Genomic DNA, 18645 nt, shown 5'->3' with positions numbered 1-18645 from the left:
TGTGAAAAGAATTGCCTTAAAATAGCTACAATCTAACACTACACCCTTGCTTAATTTCGTATACACGGATCTCCAGCTCAGAGATCCACTCGGTCAACTTTACTGTAGTAAACGCTGCCCAATGGTGTCGCTCTTTACAAAATCGGACACATAACGGTAATTCATATGATTAGCCTTTTGCTTGACTACGTTATCCTACACCTAATAATGTGTTGCTAATGTTACCCAAACCATGTTCCTGTTCGCTTTGAACAACTTAGAACGTCAGTGGAGAAAGGCATATAGTTCATCATAACATTGTAATATACATTATATACAAAATTCACCTGCTATAATGCTAAAATGTACACGATTTTTCATATCAACAGAAAAATATGGCGGAATAACCTGACATCTCTCGAAACTCCCCTGCTTCGCAGTTAATGATACGCTAAAGCCCGCCTGCACGTTGACCTGATTGGTTACAAGGTAGTTTGTGACGTCAGAAACACCAGCGATTTCAAACCGCGTCTTTGGTTCACTGCAGTTTTGAGGAGAATTATTTAGTAATGGTGTTGACTTATGACTTTGCACATGGTTTGTCTTAAAGCAGATTAAAAACACCACATAGACATATAAACAACTTATAAACAACATATAAACTTGATTTTCACCACAGGGGGACTTTCATGCAAATTATACAATCTAATTTAAATAAAAAACAACTGGTTATGCTGCATGTGTGTTTGGATCATGGTTAAAATGCAGTGGTTGCCTCTAATTTCAAATGTTTACAGATATTATTTTGTTTATGACCAGTTTAGCCTGTGATAGAGCAAAAAAAATAAAAATAATGGGGGCAACCTGTATCAGAATCATCCCATTTGCTTAAAAAAAAAAAAAAAAAAAAGGCAATCTGATTCGGCCATGAAAAATCATGATCGGTGCATCCCTAATTATGACTGACCTAGTTCAATGAGAGCTGGGTAACAACTGAACTTTCTCAGCTCTTCTGCACCCCTAATGACATTAACTGCATCAATTATCCACCTGAATCCTTATCTGCAGGATACAGTACAGGGTCTTCAGGAGGGGTCCTTTCGAATAGTGCAATGTGTGTTTGTGCATGTTAGAACTGCTGACCTGATGGACTAGAAGCTCTGCCACCTCCACGTGGTTGTTGAGGGCGGCCAGGTGAAGCGCAGTGTAACCATCATCCTTTTTCTCATCCACTATCCATGGCCGTGGCAGTTTGGACAGCAGCACACGCATAGCACTGCAAAACAAAAGTGAGAATACAAATCTTAGCATTTGACTAATAAACATGTCATTAGTGCAGGGCTTCCATGGATGTGGTTAGACTGAAGGGCACATAAAGGCAACTGAAGTCAGGAACATAACCCATAACAATAAAAACTGAAAGCATACCGCAAATCAACAGGGAACGACAAACCGTTTTCTACCAGCTTTTCAGATCAGCAGGTAAGAGCACAGCACATATCCATAATGCAGAGGTGAAAACAGAAAGCTGATCAAGAATTGATGCAGCACCAGCAATAAGATAGTTGCCTGTCCTGGAGAAACTAGCGTTCAACGTCAAAAAAAATTAAAAAAAAAATTGAGTAAACTAGAAAATTTGTGTAGAGAATCTATGATCACCACAGACTAGCTGAAATAAAAGGCAGAATGATGACAGCGTGCAAGAAGAGAGGAAAGGACAAGTAATGGGTTGCAGTAATAAACTACTAAAGGGTAATGAGGGGTAATAGTGCAATGATTATTATGAGGAAGAATATATATTTTTTGTATTTGGTGATACTTAAATATGTAAATAGTAGAAACATACGTAATTGGAAGTTACAGTAATGATCCATCATGAAAACCACTGAGTGAGTGCTTTTTCAACTTAATAACATTTGGTCAAGGTAAGCTCTTTAACACTAGAACTGCCATGGCGGTCATTTTGACCGTTTTGAATTTTATATCTGCAATAACTTTGTTGAAAAAATAAATAAAATCCTACTGGTACCTGACTTTTCCTAAAAATGTCTGTATTTTCATTAAAAATGCTTTTCATATAAAATACACGTAAGGCAAAAAAAAACAAATTAACATATTTACCTATTTCGGCCATAGACGGTCATATTGACCGCACTGAATTTCGCGGTATTATTATACATATACCAATATACACAACAATAAAATGTGGTAAAAAATACACAAAACATATTCCACAACAAATCATTTAAATGTAATGATATTCAGAACAGAACAATAACAAATAAATAAACAATAAACAAGCCAAAATGAAATCGGCTACTTTCAAGCGAAAGTGAAAGTAAGCGGCGTTAGGCTCACGTAACTCTCTAATTAGAATCAAAATATTTCAACATTTGCGATGTATTTGGATGGTAAACTATTCTTTATTGTAGGCTTTGTACTTCACTCGTGTCGTGTTCCAAAATCGACGGAAAAAATCATCCTTCACATGCGCAAAATGGTACGAATTGTAGCCTACTACTGACTATATAAACAGAGCAGTGGAATTTTTATATGTTAGGTTGACTAGGCTATTTTATTATTATATTTTATTATGGCTGTAATGAACCGGCTGCGATGTCAAGATTGCAATGGAATATGGTGTGGGTGTGTGTGTGCGTTTGTGTGTGTTTGTGTGTCGGCGGGCGCGATCGAACAGTGTAAACATGAAAACAGGCTACTCCGTCATTTTGTTCAGGACATCTACGGATATTATTATTTATAGATGTAGGCTATAATTAAACTTGTTTAAATGTACATTTTGGTGTTGTTTTGTTTTTAAAAGATATCCTAATACAATAAATGCATTAATCTCTCAACTGGGTATTTATCATTAAAGATAGAGTTTGGAATCTAGCGGTCAAAATGACTGCTTGCGGCAGTTCTAGTAGTTATGGAATTCTGGCACTTCTAGTGTTAAAAGTTGAACATATTAAAAATGTCAAAAAAAAAAAAAAAAAGTACATCAAGTACATTGATCAATGTGCCACATAATGTCTGATTTATCTGTCCAGTACTTGAATAGCTAAATAGCATCCCTAGGTAAATGCATATGAATGTGAAATAAAAGGATAAATAAAAACAGCCACTATAGAGGTCATGCCACCCATCCAACCCTATCAAACCTCCGAAAGACCAAGGAAATTGCCAATCACTTTATGCATTGCTCATCTGGTTATTCACAGTACTCAAGAAGAAATGCGGGGTTAGTATTCTCAAATGTCTTTAAATGTTAAGGTTGTTCTTAAGGTGTCATTGGTGGGATGTCAAGAGCAGAAATAAGTGAAGAGGCTTCTAAAAGAGAAAGAAATTGATGAATGTAATTTCAGAGATGAGGTGGATTTGCGGAAGCCTCTGGAGTGCTGATTTTTTGCTGCAGGGTGAATTCTGGTAAACCCAAAGCCGGTATCTAGTTTCTTAGGTAGTGCGGAGAGAGAGAGCATCAGCTCAGTACACATTTGGAGCGCTGTGCAGCAAAGCAGCTGTACTGCAGTGTACACAGCATGCACATACATACACGCAGCCCAGAAACATCTTTACACCTGCGATGCTCATGGGGGGTTGGGAGTCTGTGGACATGCGCCTTAAGTTACTGACTGCTGATCATCTGATGAATAAGTTCAAGTAAATCTGATTGTCAACACAGTGAGGAAAGAAAGGAAAACCAAGGTTTTGAGTGCATCAACCTCTTTTGAGTGCATCAAGTCGTACAACAATAGATACATCCTGAGGCAAGACAAGAATTGGTGATGGACTCCTACCTTCAGAAAGGTAGTAGCCGGTACAGGAAATGGCCTGGCACTGGGGCACTCCTGTGTTGGCAACAATAATAAGGATTGGTGCCAATAAAGGTGCTGGCATTGTGAGTGGTGAGCAGATGCGGCATTAGATTGACAGGCTGCCTGCCACGGTGGTGGAAATGGGCAGGCATTAATATTAATGCAGCTTGCTGGCACTACTGCATTGCAGTCAACTTTTTTTTTGAGGAGGAGTTCAAAGAACTCTAAACATATGCAGTCTATGGCACAAACCTCTTGTAATTCCTTCCTGGAAATGATTTGCTCTACTGTGAGCAAAAGGAAAATGCAGATGATGAATGGCTTGTTATTGGTGGCAAACCTTTATAGGGATTTGATATCGACCTGAGGTAGGTAAACAGTTGCCATTTAAGAGGTAAAGAACAAGGCTCAGAGGACACAACGTGGCTGAAGTAACAGTCTGAACGCCAAAATGAACATGGGGGCAAATGTAGAACTGAAAGAGAGTGGAAAAAGCAAGCTGAGAAGTAAGGTGAAGGAAAAGCACGATGGAACTGGGTCATCCTGTGAGATACGAAGATCCCTCAGGAGTACGCCAACGAGGCCTGTTTTCTCCGGTAGCCTCATGGTAATTTGTCATAGACCTGGAGCTTACTGTTACTAGGAAGGGAAATGGCTAACGCTACCTTACTGTAGTACAGTGGTTCCCAACCCTGGTTCTGGTCCACCACCCCCCACCCCAATTATATGTGGGCCTGGATAAGGTGAACCAGTTAACTCGGGTTACACTGGAATAAGCACCAATTTGTTTGATCAAGATCTCAAGACTATAAAGTTGTGATGGTTTGCTGGCACCATCTCTTGGCAAACACTGTGGGTGAGACACTAAGTTCATACAAATGTGTGTGCTGTGCCATTGGAGTGATAGCTTTTTTCTTCATGTTTTTATAAGCCATGTCAAGCACCAGATCATAAATAACAGCCTAACACCTATACTAATGCCAAAAAATAAAGAAAGAAAAAGAACAATGGCTGAAATGAGAGTAATTGAAACAATTAAGAATAATCAAGAGGGAAAGTGGCATCTCAGAATTTCTGCTGAGTGAAGAGGAGTTTGTTATTAAGTGCAGCTTTCATAATGCCTTCTTTAAAGTGACTCCCTGCCAACTTGGTCTTTATTGGACATATGGCTGTGCAACTTACTGTAATAAAATCCATTAGCATTAAATGTGTGGTCAATAACTGGATTTTTACACTGGTTTTTACTGAAGACTGATATAGTAAAACATTTCGTGAAAATATTTGAAGAAGGTATTGCACAGCATTACAAAGCATCATTCGCTTACTTTTACAGATATGTCTGTCTCACGCAAAGTCAACGAGGGACCCAACGGCACAGTAATATCCATGACCTAATTATCTATACTGTTACTTGAAGGCAACAGTAGACTGACATCTACTGATTAAAAAATATATATTGTATTTAAAAGTGAAATCTATATTTCACTTACACTATGCATATATGCTTTGCTACACATTAAGTGTCAAGAAACATTAAATTGAAAATACCTCAAATAAAGTCCTCCAGTGATCTTAAAAGCATAATAAATACAAATTAATGTAAGCACGATTGACTTAAAGTGGTGAAAACCCTGTGGTGAAAATCCAGCTTCTAATGTTGTTTATGTCTATGTGACGTTTTTAATTATGCTTTTAACACAAACCATTTGCAAATTCTTAAGTCAACACCATTGCTGAGTATTTCCTATTTAAAACTGCAGTGAACCAAAGACAGTCTCAAAAATGCAGTTTGAAATCGCTGGTGTTTCTGACGTCACAAACTACCAAGTAACCAATCACGTCAACGTGAGATTATCAACAAGTGGATCTCTGAGCTGGTGTGAGTGAGTGGAGGCGGGACTAATTTGCATATTCATAGAACGGCGTATAATAAATGAGGCAAGGGTGTAGAGTTACATTTAAGCTATTTTAAGGCATGAAGATTTTTACAACAATTAAACAATTACAGGGTCTTCAAAGTTTAATAGTTTAATTAACAATTAAATATGCCATTTTGGTGATCAAAGATGAGTTTTAAGGCATATAATGATTGACTACAGGGGGACTTTAAAAACGTATTTGTCTTTCTAGATTGGAGGGAAGATTTTTGAGATTTTGAAGATTTTATAGATTGGAGGAAAGTCATTTGACAATGAGTTAACACTGAGAATTATTTTCCCTGTGTAATGATGGAAAATTCTTCGATTGGTGACTGGCTCACTTATGGGAGGGGTAGACATCAGTGCTATAAATCTTAAGATTTAATTCACTCCAACCCCAAATTGTTTACTAGAGGTGGGAAAATTCAATCCAACAAAGTAGCTCAGCTGGTGTTCAAATTCTCAGACACAAGCAGCAAAGAAACACTAGACTAACAAGCCAGCAGACAGATGTCTAATAAGTTTCTATTAAGGATACAGTTGGGTGTACTTGAAGTCAGATGCCCATTAACAGCAGTATGATGCATTGCTGAAAGGTTGATTTAATGATCCGCATTGGGGTTCTATTTACAGCTTGCTCATGCATTACAGTCAGAAAATGCATTTATAATACATGTTTGGGTCTTGCCAAGGAAAGAGTATTAATAGTAAAAGCAAGGAGTCGACAGTATGACCAAAACCTTATATCACAATATGAATGTTTTTATAATACCTGAACTGTTTTTCAGTAAAATGGTTATTTTAATGGAAATGCAACCTCAAATGAATAAAAAAAAAAAAAAAAAAAAAAAAAAATCGAATAAATATCACATTATACATTTTTGTAGATCAATGCAAAAAAGTGTTATGTACAAGCAAGACATCTTAAAAGTGGATGCTGGAAAACACCATGAAAAGAAACTATTTATTTTTGGACATAGAAAGTGGAGATAATGGCTGAATCATGAGGCCATCAATGCTCAACTTCGCCATCATTCTCTTACCTGCCGGTTTGAGTTAAGTAGATACAGTGACCTCCAAGTGACCATATGGGTTTCTATGGCAACCATGTATGAATTATTCAACACTTGAGCATGGGTCAGTTATTAACATGGGTCAGTATGCAAACTGTAAATGTATACATTACTGATGCAGTTCAGTTTGGATCACAGTCTAGGTGAAGTTTTTTTCAATTTGTGCTTCAATAAATGTTGATTCATTAATGGGAGGAATTTGAAGCAATTGAGCTGAATATCTAGTGATGCAATGATTCTTTAGTCTACAAAAGGAGCATCGTAAAAAGATAAATCCTTGTTGAACTGGGCTATAAGCTACTATTAGAAATACATTTGTTCTTGTTGCAATACCATGTACAAAGCAAACAGAAACTACATTCATATTTAAATGCTCTAAGATGTCATACTTTTGTTTGATAAGCATGACTAAGTCAAATGAATTACTAATTATTCCAGTGCTTGACTTACTTACTGTACCCAACTCCCTCACTGCTACTCATGATATCATCCACAGTCACGTCTCTTACCATTACGACACTTACTACGACAACTATTGGCTCAGAATAACAACTTGGCCAACCCACACAACAAGAACAAGCAGTTTGATTGGGCAAAAGGCAGTTTGGCTTGTGTCAGTTTGTCCTTGGATAGTCTGGTTTGATTGATTACAGTCCTTTACCCCAGTGGAGGTGGACATATGCATGTGGGGGAAAGGTTGAAATGTGCATTGTCCAAATAGTTTTCCGTTCTTTGGTTGCAATGACACGGGTAGAACATCTTGTTGGTGATTTGTGGAAATGTGAAATATAAGATTTAGAAATTTTGAAACCCACCCAGACATTTTAAGTTATTAATATGGGACAGCTAGCTAGCCACCACTCTTGATTTATTAACATGAAAGAACACAAATGATGCAGTCATTGTTCCTTGTCTATATACCACTCCAAGCTTGTGATTGTTCTGGTGTACACAACTAAAAATCAAAATCAAAGTCTTCTAAAGTCATAGAACAGCTTGTATAGTCAAACCAAAATTTATTCTCACATTATCACAGTTTACTCGCTATAGTTTAGAAAATTGTAATAAAATATGACAAGAACTCAAGAGTTATCAAATCAGTTGATATTTCACTGGTTTTGGCCATCCTTCTGTTAGACTGTGAAATGAATTAGGTGGAATAGCTGTCAGCTGTTAAATTTAACTACACAAATAGATAATACCAATTTAGCTCAACCAATTACCAAGCAATGCTTCATTTTGTTTAGTCTGTGGTGTTAAAAGGTCGCATGAGCAATAAAGAAAAAAAATATTTTTGGTTCCAAATTTTTATACATTTTACTGGTAGTCCACTTTATGAAGAATTTGTGGGTATAATATGTCACAGTTTACTTTATTTTGCTATCCTCACTTAAATTAACTATAGTGGGTGTCTGAATAATATTTGGCTTGACTGTAGGTAGTTTCTGTTGTTTTCCGCTATAATAGCTGGACTTTCTCTTTGTTTACGGATGTGACGTAACCACGCAAAAAACAAACAAAAAAAATTGTGAAACTGACATTTCCTGCAAAATCCAACCCAACAGTTTAAATTATGAATCTTTATCATAAGCTTTCCGCTGTCTGGCTTTTTGCCTTTATTGGATAGGACAGTCAGAGAGAGGAGAGAAAGCAAAGTGCGAGAGAAAGTGGGAAAGAAGCAGGATTCGAACTCTGTTCGCCCAAAGCAGTGCTAATGAGGCTATTAGCTCCAACAAATAGATTTTCTTTTGTACTTGCTCAATTGATTCACCTAAAAAAAAAAAAAAAAAAAACTACATTTAAGAGAAAATAAACTGGTAACTCTGTTTGCAATATTCTCAGACCAAATGTTGCTCATACTGTGCTGTTTCTCTACTGTTGGGTCTTACAGTAAACGTGTAGGGGGGGTTGGAGCTGAGAGATCAGTGGTACAGCCGCAGTGGGGCTGAGTGGAGGAGCCGAGAGACCGGCTGCCACAGGCTTCCCCCCGACAGCACTCAGGTCGGCCCTCCATAAATCACTTTTATGCCGTCTGCCGCTCAGCAGCTTTACCCACTCCATGATGGAATGCTTAAAGGACTGAGGAACGAGGGAGAGAGAGAGAGAGAGAGAGAAAAAAAACAGGGTGGAGGATAGTGTTTTAAGTACACTGAATATGGAAGGCGTGTTTAGGCAGAAGCACAAGATGATACAGCGAAGTGAGGGTGTCTTTGATCCTGAACGAATAAAACCAAATGTTTTGACTCATCCGCCTACCTTTTAGTTTCTTTACAATGCCAAATAAGAAATCAAACAGGTCTGTCGCATCAGTCGCATCTAGACTTAAGAGCTGTGCCAAAATTAATCCGACAAATAACATTAGAAAAGTCATTTGTCTTTTTGTGCAGACTCCAAGGCCCATAGTAATTAAAAGCCCTGCTTAACTCAATACTTATCACCATTCAGCCTGTCAAGTAATAGTGTGATTGATGAGATCTCTTGCAACAGAGGTACCTGATCTCAGCACTTCCGGGACAGCTTTCAAAACTACAGAGAATTACCCATGGGTGGTGCATCCGGTCAAAGCTCTGACTGTCAGAGTGAAGCTGAGTCAAAGTTCTCAGATCGTGGCTGGAAATCTTAGCTGTGCAGCATTTGCAGTGAACTATGTAAGCACCCATCAAAAATTCTAGCATGGCTCTATACATTTGAATTGAATGGGTTAAACAAAAAAAGGTTCTCATTTCTCAATGTTCTCAATTATAAATGTAATTTTTAGAAAAACTCTAAATGAATACACTTTTTTTTATACTGTACACTTTTATAGTGTTGTAAAGTCTAAATTCACATCTAGCATTTAAAATGACTGACTTTAGTTCAACAACTTATTTAGGCCACCTTCCCTAAATAAAAAGGCTTAACTAGGGGAAAAGATGAGGCACAGTAGTATTCCCGCCACTGTTCAATGTAGAACAATTTGTCTTAAACTGCAGATGAGAAGTAGAATACAAGAAGCCATCAATTAGTGGCCCTGCTTTCTCTGGTCGATAACCTATTCAACAAAATTTTCACAATTTATGACTGAAAGGAGGAAACTAGATGGCACACATTTATACAGTATATGCATAGTATGCTTCCTCTATCCCAGAGTGAGTGGAATTTAACTCAAGAGACTATTGACTAGGCATTAGTCCTAGGTATTCATCCTTATGTTTGTCACCGCAAAGCTTGTCAACCTCTCACTATTGAAACTTATGGTATGTTTACACAACAACAATATGCTTAAAACTGAAAAGTTTTTTCTTTGAGTTTTCCATGTACAAGACGATACCATTGTCAATTCCCCATTCACGCGGATCCGCGAAAACGACTAAAAATGCTGTATTATATGGCGATGATACACTAGAGACAGAATATGATGTAATACGCATGTGCATGACGTCATCGTTTTCAGATTCACGTTTTTACTGTTTACACGGAGACCACTTTCAAAAACTTGCACTTTGAAAACCGTTTTGAAAAGTTTGTGATTTCATCCACCCAAAACGCTATTGTCGTGTAAACAAACAGCCAAAAAACGCATAAAAAGTTTTACGTTTTCACTTGAAAACGGTGTCGTGTAAACAGCCCCTTAAGCTAAAACTCCCATGTTTTCTTTTGACATTTCAATGAGGGGTGACTTTCTTTGAAGATTGATTTTTTTGAGGTCCCAGATTTTGGGTGATGTTTTTACATTTTCTTGAATTTGTGGTTCCCTAGCTGCAAGCAGTCCCATGAACTATAAATTTTGTCTTTTTCAATTGTGCTGTTTGGCTGAAGGTTCGGTATGGAGCTAGAAGAGTCTCAATAAAGATAAATGCACAAACTGCATTCACATATGCACACACAGGATACACAAATGCACACACATGATTCATAAATACACACACAGGATACACAAATGCGCACAAAATTCACAAATGCACACACAGAATTTAAAAAGCACAGAAGATTCACAAATGCATACAAAATTCAGAAATGCACACAAAATTCATAAATACACACACAATTCAGAAATGAAAACAAAATTTACAAATGCACACAAGATTCACAAATGCTCAGGACAAGATTCAGAAATGTATTTCTGATGCACACACAAATATATCTTGATTTACAAACTGCTTGCGGTCTGTGAACTTCACTGCATTTGTGTGTGAATTTTGAGACTCCCCTGACTTGGCTCGACACACAAATGCCTTTTTTTAAACAGGGAATGACCTGTGACCAATCAGATACCTCCCTTGTTTTAGCCAATCACAAGAACGCACCCCACGTGGGAGATTATGTACTTGTAAGCCAATCACATGAAGTGTGGGCGCGAGCGCTAGAGCGAGGTGGGTGGAGTTCTGCCAGTTGGTTTAGACCGGCTTCTTAGGCGGTGGGCCAAGTCCGTCTATCTCGTTTAGTTTTTGATTTGACAGTTACTCAGCAGCTGTGTGGCTCATTTTTGTCTGTATGAATAATTCACAAAAAGATTAATGATTGTTTCCAACGCCAATTGTTGCACATTAAAGTATAAAAATAGATTTCATTTCGCTAGCTGATCACAAACGTTGGCCGGAGTGAGATCCAATCAACGCTTGTGTTGTTACCTTGTTGAATAGATTTGGCCAATCACGTTATTCGTTGAACCGACGTCGCGTCAGTTTTGAGTCTAGTACAGTCTACAACCCAACGTGAAGAGACCGGTGTGTTTCGGCAAGACAACGTCAAGGTAAGATTTGTTTTACAATGATTATACACCCCTATATCTTAATGCTTTTCATATAAGTTGTATTTAAGACTGCAAGCTATAGTTCGCCGTGAATATATGCGTTGTCGTCAGTGATGCGCGGGTCAATGTATAAACAAACCGCACCCGACCGACGTTTTCAACTAACCCGCCCGCAACTCGGACCGCAAAAAACGAAAAAGAAAATATTGTACCCGACCCGCTTCCTGACCCGCATTTTTTTTAAAGTAGCTATAATGCTCATCGTAGCAATTAATATAACTTAATATTCTAATTTTGTCAAGAATTAAAAAAAAATCATCAATATAAGCTCATAATTTGAACTAAAATAGTCTAAATGTTTAGTTTTAAAAACAATTTTAAAAAGCTGGCTATGTCTATTTTGATGTTTCTGCGCAAGTTCAGCAGACAGTGAGGTTCGGGTTTCCGATCAGAGCTCGTGAGCGGAGAGCGCATTTCTGAATATTCCGCTCCGCTCATGGTCGCTCGCCCAACCCAGATGGCCTGCTGTTTCGAAAATATGTGGAATAAGGGCTGCCTCCGACTTTTTTTTTTTTTTTCTTGTCGACTAGTTGTTCATTTAAGCCATTCGTGGACAAATCGCCCCTTTATATTAAATTAATTACTTAAAGGCTAGCCTACAGGAATATGGGTAATGACCGCACGCTTAAAGCTTGCCACAAAGAACCGGTTGAAGTAATGATTATGAATGTGTCTAAATTAGCAAGGAGACATTTAATTGTTTAGTAATAAACTGGTGTTTTCTGTGTCGCTGCAAAGATGAAGTTGACAATGCGGAGATTGCGGACTCGCCATGAACGCCAGAGAGAAATGTACATTTCATATGGATTAGCCTACATAATCAGAGAGTATAGCCTATTTATTTTGGTTTGAATATTTTCGTTTAAAAGTAGACATTTCAAGCTTTCTGTAATATATAGCCTATATTTATCAAATCTGTGAGGCACAAGTTGAGTTTCGGCGCCCTCCAGTTCACATGCAGTGATCGCGTACCGGCGCCTTATTTTGTCTGCTATATATTTGCTTCTTATTTAATAAATACGGGCAATTGATTGATAAAACATTGATCAAAATTAAGATACAATTTATACAAAACGAAAATCTTTTAAAAAGAGTTTTCTATAAAACAAAACTTAATGAAGTCGTCAAAATCATGTTTTACCAAAAACAGCGCCGTTGCTAGGAGGGCGTCAGCGCCTCTGCCTCTCAGCGCCTCTGCCTCACGAGTGGATGATAGCCCTGAAGACGCCTAGCAATGATATACCTTTAGTGGTAGTATACCTTTAGTTAAGTTATCGCAGCGCGCTAAGAGACAATGTTATCGGAAAATGCAGCCCAGGTATATTCATAATGGAGATTCCAAAGCTCTCTTCTTTGGTCAGAACCATGGAGAGCGATCGCGGATTTACTTTTACAATGCAACACAATATTTAAAGAGCATCAAGCTATTACAATCTATATTATGTATACGCACAGATAATATAACAGTAGGCTATATTAGTAAATATTTTTTTATTAGGTTAAGCAGTGATTGGATAACGTTTTTTTATTTTATTTTTATTTAACGTTTTTAATTTAAGGCCCACCCACAATTGGTCTGGCTTATCCAAAACTGGAATCCTGGCGCCGTGCCTGCTTGGTCGTGCCAGTTTTGTGGTTATCAAATGTGTAAATAGCATCGCAAGAAGTAGCCTATACGTGACAAAGCCAGCACTTTGGTCATCATCTTTCATTATTTCGGCAAATGTCTCCCACACTTTGCTCTTTCTATTTGTGTATTTGCGGAGCTTCCACTCTTCCTCTTGCCGCCTCCATCTCTACCTGCAGACTGAGCTCGTGCGTCATCTTCGCGCCAGTTATTCAGCCAATAAAGTGTAAATTAAATTTAAAACGTATTCATAGAAAATTGTGTCTAGAACTATATCAATTACAAAGGTTTAATTGGCATCTTTATTTCAAACGATCCGACCGACCGCGACCCGAATATCATTAAAAATATTTTTGGATGACTCGTAACCGCAGGCACCCGCTCATTTCGGATCAACCCGCGCATCACTGGTTGTTGTTGATGAGAACAGTAACGTTAGCCACGAAAGAATGTTGGTAAGTGGAGCAGTAAAGCTAGGTCTAACGGTATGCTGCTTAGGCTAATCCAAAATAATCATTCGGTACATACACAATAAACTAAGCAAAGAGTATTCAAATACGGGATTATTACGGGAAAAAGTTTAAACGGGAAGACAGCAGGAAATAAGTCTGACTAAGGGAGAATCACGGGGTAAACGGGAGGGTATGTCCAGGTTGGTTACAGCAAGCTACCTAGGCTACAAGTAAGCTAGACTAATTATCAGCTAAAAAGAGTGCAAACCAAAATAAAGAATGATTTCAAATCAACTTTATAGTGGTAGTCATGGAGTTATTTAAGCCAATTATGGTTGATTGTCACAGTTTATACAATGACACAATTCTGTGCATGGTACATCTGTCAGTGGTTGGGCTTCACCTACACAACAGAACAGGTATAAGATGGAATATGGTGGAAAAATATTTTAGTTAAAGATGGCTGTTTTTGAGCTATTTAACAAAATTATTTGTGGTCAGAACTGCAGTAGTCTTAATACAAATGTCAAGATGAAAAATGTGATTGAATATTATCTAGTAATGTGCGCTTTCTGTGTTTATTTATCTGAATATAATTCAGTTGTTTATCTAACACAGACACGGACAGGACAACATCATATCTCTCCACACCCAAATGACTACAGAGGTGATCGTTGACAATCATCACATCAACAGCACCATGATGGAGCAGGTCAAGATCACAGAGTTGCTTAGTATCCACATCACAGATGACCCATCTCGATCTATCGACACCACCAACAGAACCTGGCCAAGAAAGTCCAAAAACCTCTGCACTTCCTCCCACAGTTGAGGAAGGCTCATCTCCCAAAAATCCATCCTCTTAACTTTCTATAGGGGAATCATAGAGAGCCTCTTCCTTCCACCCCCACCCTCCAATAACCTAAGGGCAGCTGATTGACTCTTGCACAAGTACACTGGCAGTTTACACTATGATGCTGCTACATTGTTTTATTTTTAAATTTGCTATGAACATTTGACCCCACTTACACTGCCTTTGCTACTTGTCATGTCATCCACTTACACAATAATACTATATTAATTAGGGATAAGGCACGATTTTCAAATATTCGATTAGCTGATTTTATTATAGAATAGGATGTGCGGGATGATTGTCTTTAAAAAATCCCCATGTTTTAGTTGTGGTTATAAGTTGCAATCCTAAATTCACATAAAATTTTTATACATTTAATAAATATATTCTTAATATTTGTTGTTTTTGTTTGTGTTTAAGCGTATATATATCAATATTAATTTTGAGACTTGAAATGTAAACTCTCAAGGGTTGGATTTCTAAATATATGTTGGTTATGTGTCTATTCAGAATGACTTCTGAGCAACAACCTTTTTTTTTTTTTTTTGGGTATGTCATGTATGCATCACTTGCATATCATTATTCATTCACGTGAAAACATGTTTAAAAGTACCAGACATTAGGAAAATATGACATACGGATGTGCCGTTACAGTCAAGTCAAGTTTATTTATATAGCGCTTTTCACAATAGAGATTGTATCAAAGCAGCTTCACAGTATTAAATTAAAACAATACATCAATGTTTGTTTCTAGTGGAAAACGTCCACGTTTGGTAATGCTGATCAATAGTATTGTTGATTGATTAAATAAATATCCCCAACTGAGCAAGCCATAGGCAACAGTCCATTGCATTAATAAAAATAATTTGTGTGTAGGCTACATTGAACAGACTTTGCCCAACTTGTCTGGGAAAGGAGTTACAGGGCTTTTTACATTTGAGGCTAAACGGATAAAACACCTAATTTTTACCTCAGTATTACTGAACTACATTACTAAAATTACATTTTTTAAGATTAAAGCAAAATTAAAATTTCAAGAACGCAGCTTCCTGGTCACTGACAAAGATTACTTTGCCTCCGCCGTAGAATCTGTTCATTATTTACATTGGTTGTCAAGGAAACGGGAGGTTTTCTAACGTTATGATTAGTACTCCTGCTTACTTGCCGGTTTAAAAAAGTAAGAGTTTGTAAGGACATTTTGCGTCAAATGTGCAAACAACAAAGTTGGAAACAATGTCTGCAGTACTTATACGATTTTATTACATGGCCTCAGCAAAAAAAAAAAAACGTACACAGCTGAGAGGTAAGTATTAAATTCGTAATTTCGAGGTCCGGCCCACCGCCTCAACCATAGACTGTAAAAAATGGTCTCAACCAACTGGCAGAACTCCACCCACCTCGCTCTAGCGCTCGCGCCCACACTTCATGTGATTGGCTTACAAGTAAACAATCCCCCACGTGGGGTGCGTTCTTGTGATTGGCTAAAACAAGGGAGGTATCTGATTGGTCACAGGTCATTCCCTGTTTAAAAAAAGGCATTTGTGTGTCGAGCCAAGTCAGGGGAGTCTCAAAATTCACACACAAATGCAGTGAAGTTCACAGACCGCAAGCAGTTTGTAAATCAAGATATATTTGTGTGTGCATCAGAAATACATTTCTGAATCTTGTCCTGAGCATTTGTGAATCTTGTGTGCATTTGTAAATTTTGTTTTCATTTCTGAATTGTGTGTGTATTTATGAATTTTGTGTGCATTTCTGAATTTTGTATGCATTTGTGAATCTTCTGTGCTTTTTAAATTCTGTGTGTGCATTTGTGAATTTTGTGCGCATTTGTGTATCCTGTGTGTGTATTTATGAATCATGTGTGTGCATTTGTGTATCCTGTGTGTGCATATGTGAATGCAGTTTGTGCATTTATCTTTATTGAGACTCTTCTAGCTCCATAGTTCGGCCTCAAGCTGATGCATTACTCTGAGTGCATTACACCTGGCAAATAGTCAATTTCCATAACCCCCATAAATACAGACAGCATTTGAATGCCAATACGTCAGACTGTGAATTAATTGAATAGTATTTCATAATTAAAAAAAAGACTTGATTAAGAAATTGTTCTGCAAGCATTATACAATCTTGAGGATTGATGATTTTTTTTTTAATACTTTTTATAGTTTTTATACGTTTTTAGTGATTTACTGAAATGTTAAAAACTCTTATCCTCAAAGACTTGCCCAACACTGCTGTAAGCTATGAAAGGTGGGAGAGGAGAAGCCTCAGGACAATTTACAACTAATGATTTAAATTATTTAACAGAGACATCACACTAAATAATGGGATAATCCTGGCATGTCCCTGAACCAAGATAAATCAAATGCTTAATACAAGTTCAACAGCTGCAGATAAGCTAGTGTACTTTGAAACACTGTAACAGGTTTGATCCAAATTACACTCTAGTGCTCTATAGACTTTTCATAAACGTAATGTATCTTATCTCACACCGAACTGCGTATGTTACTAAGTATAGTGTCGAGGAGAGGCAAGATCTACCATATGCAGCATGTTCCGGCACTATTTAAAAGAGAACCGAGAGTACGAAGTGTTTAGATGGAGAGAGTAAGGGGTGGAGAGGCTGGGTGTTAGAAAAGCAGGGGAGGGGAAAGGAGTGAGGGAAACATAAGTGGAACCATGAGAGACCACTTTATTTGGTGCTACTAAAAATAACACAGCGAATAGCAGGCCAGCAAACCAATGCTGCGCTAACGCAGGCTAGCTACTTGCCTTGCTGAATGCACAATCGATAGGTGGAACGCTGGACGGGATACTTCCCAGAGCTTGTAGGGGGACAGCTGCCTCGGTGCGAGGAGGGGGGTTATTTTTTGCACTGGTTGACTAAATATGGTCACAGGGAGATGAACAAGATACTAAAGAGGAGCTGGTTTTCAAACACTTCCCATGGTAAAAAGCACTAATGATTTTGATCTTCAAGGTGCAACAGCTGGCTCCTTTTGTGACTAGCGGCTCTTCGTTCACCTTCAAGAACATCATGGAGAGTTTCTGAAAGCAACATAATCACCTCTAGACACCTTAGATAAGGTTAACCAAGAAAAGGGTAAAATGGTTTAGAATAAAAAAAAAAGGTATCTGCAAGCTTCACAGAGGCAACAATATGCGTACTTGGTGGATTGTTGATGTACATTTGTTTCCAAATTAGAACAGCTACTTTTCCACTTTATAAATTTGCTTATGAAATGAAAAAAAAAAGGAATTATAGAAGGCAGTGGCTTGAGTATAAAACTGCCGTTTCAAAATGTAGAGCAGAAATAAACTAGCCAAAACACTAAAAGCGCTAGAGAGAGCTCCAGCAGTCATGCACATCTTCACAGAATTCATTGAGAATGCACATGCTAGAGATGGGAGGGAGGAGGGGGTGAAAGTGCTGCAGTTTTTTTCTGTCCGTTTTTAGAGCAGCAACGACAGCTCCTCGTGTCAGCATGATGTCTATTCCCTGCCTAAATGTAAGCCGTGAGTATGCTTTCTTCACCCGGCTCCACCCCTCCCGCTTTACCACTCTTGTTTCTCTACAACACACGTTCAGTACCACCCCCCCCCCCTCCCCAACCCCCCGTCAGAGAAGCTGAATCAGCGAGTCAAGCATGCGATGGCTGCAGCAGCTGGAAACTCGGGAGGTCATTATGGCTCTTCACACACAGAAGAGAAGAAAGAGGGAGGAGCAGAGAGCAGAGGAAACTGAGCTGACAGGTAATATATGCTCCATGTGCCTTCCTCCCTCCGGACGGGAGTTCGCCCCCCATGCCGGCTGGTCCGCACTGGCGTCTCTGCTTTTTCTTCTCCGTTTCGGATGCACTGGGGGTGAAGCGCGTGGCCGGTCAGCCGTGGTCGGTGAGAGGGAGTGGAATTTACAGCTCTGCAGCAGCATGAGGAAAAACTACTTCTCTGGGAACACCACACATAGCAGGAAACGTAAGTGCTACTCCCCCTTCACAAGCAAAAACGGCAGGGATGTGTGAAACAGCCCGACAGTCAAGTGTAGGTGGAACGGGGGGAAAGTTGCTGTCCTCTGCATGGATTTGCTTGCTTGCTAGCTAGAATACTGTCACTTGCTCACTCGTTTGCT

At 38.4% G+C, this 18645-nt stretch overlaps 1 protein-coding gene across 6 annotated transcripts in view; it reads right to left on the bottom strand.

Moving 5' to 3' along the window:
* Positions 1 to 18645, bottom strand: part of mib1 (MIB E3 ubiquitin protein ligase 1) — a 72933-nt gene that overhangs the window by 15220 nt on the left and 39068 nt on the right. For all 6 annotated transcript variants that reach the window (XM_079876018.1, XM_079876020.1, XM_079876022.1 and 3 more), the window contains exon 13: positions 1123 to 1255. In XM_079876018.1, the coding sequence (XP_079732144.1) occupies positions 1123 to 1255 (133 nt within the window). The remainder of the gene's footprint in view (positions 1 to 1122; positions 1256 to 18645) is intronic.

Source organism: Squalius cephalus (assembly GCF_949319135.1).
Source record: "Squalius cephalus genome assembly, chromosome: 7".
In the NCBI taxonomy this organism is placed as follows: domain Eukaryota; kingdom Metazoa; phylum Chordata; class Actinopteri; order Cypriniformes; family Leuciscidae; genus Squalius; species Squalius cephalus.
Note: the sequence above shows the minus strand (reverse complement) of the source record. Positions and strands in the feature narration are given on the sequence as shown.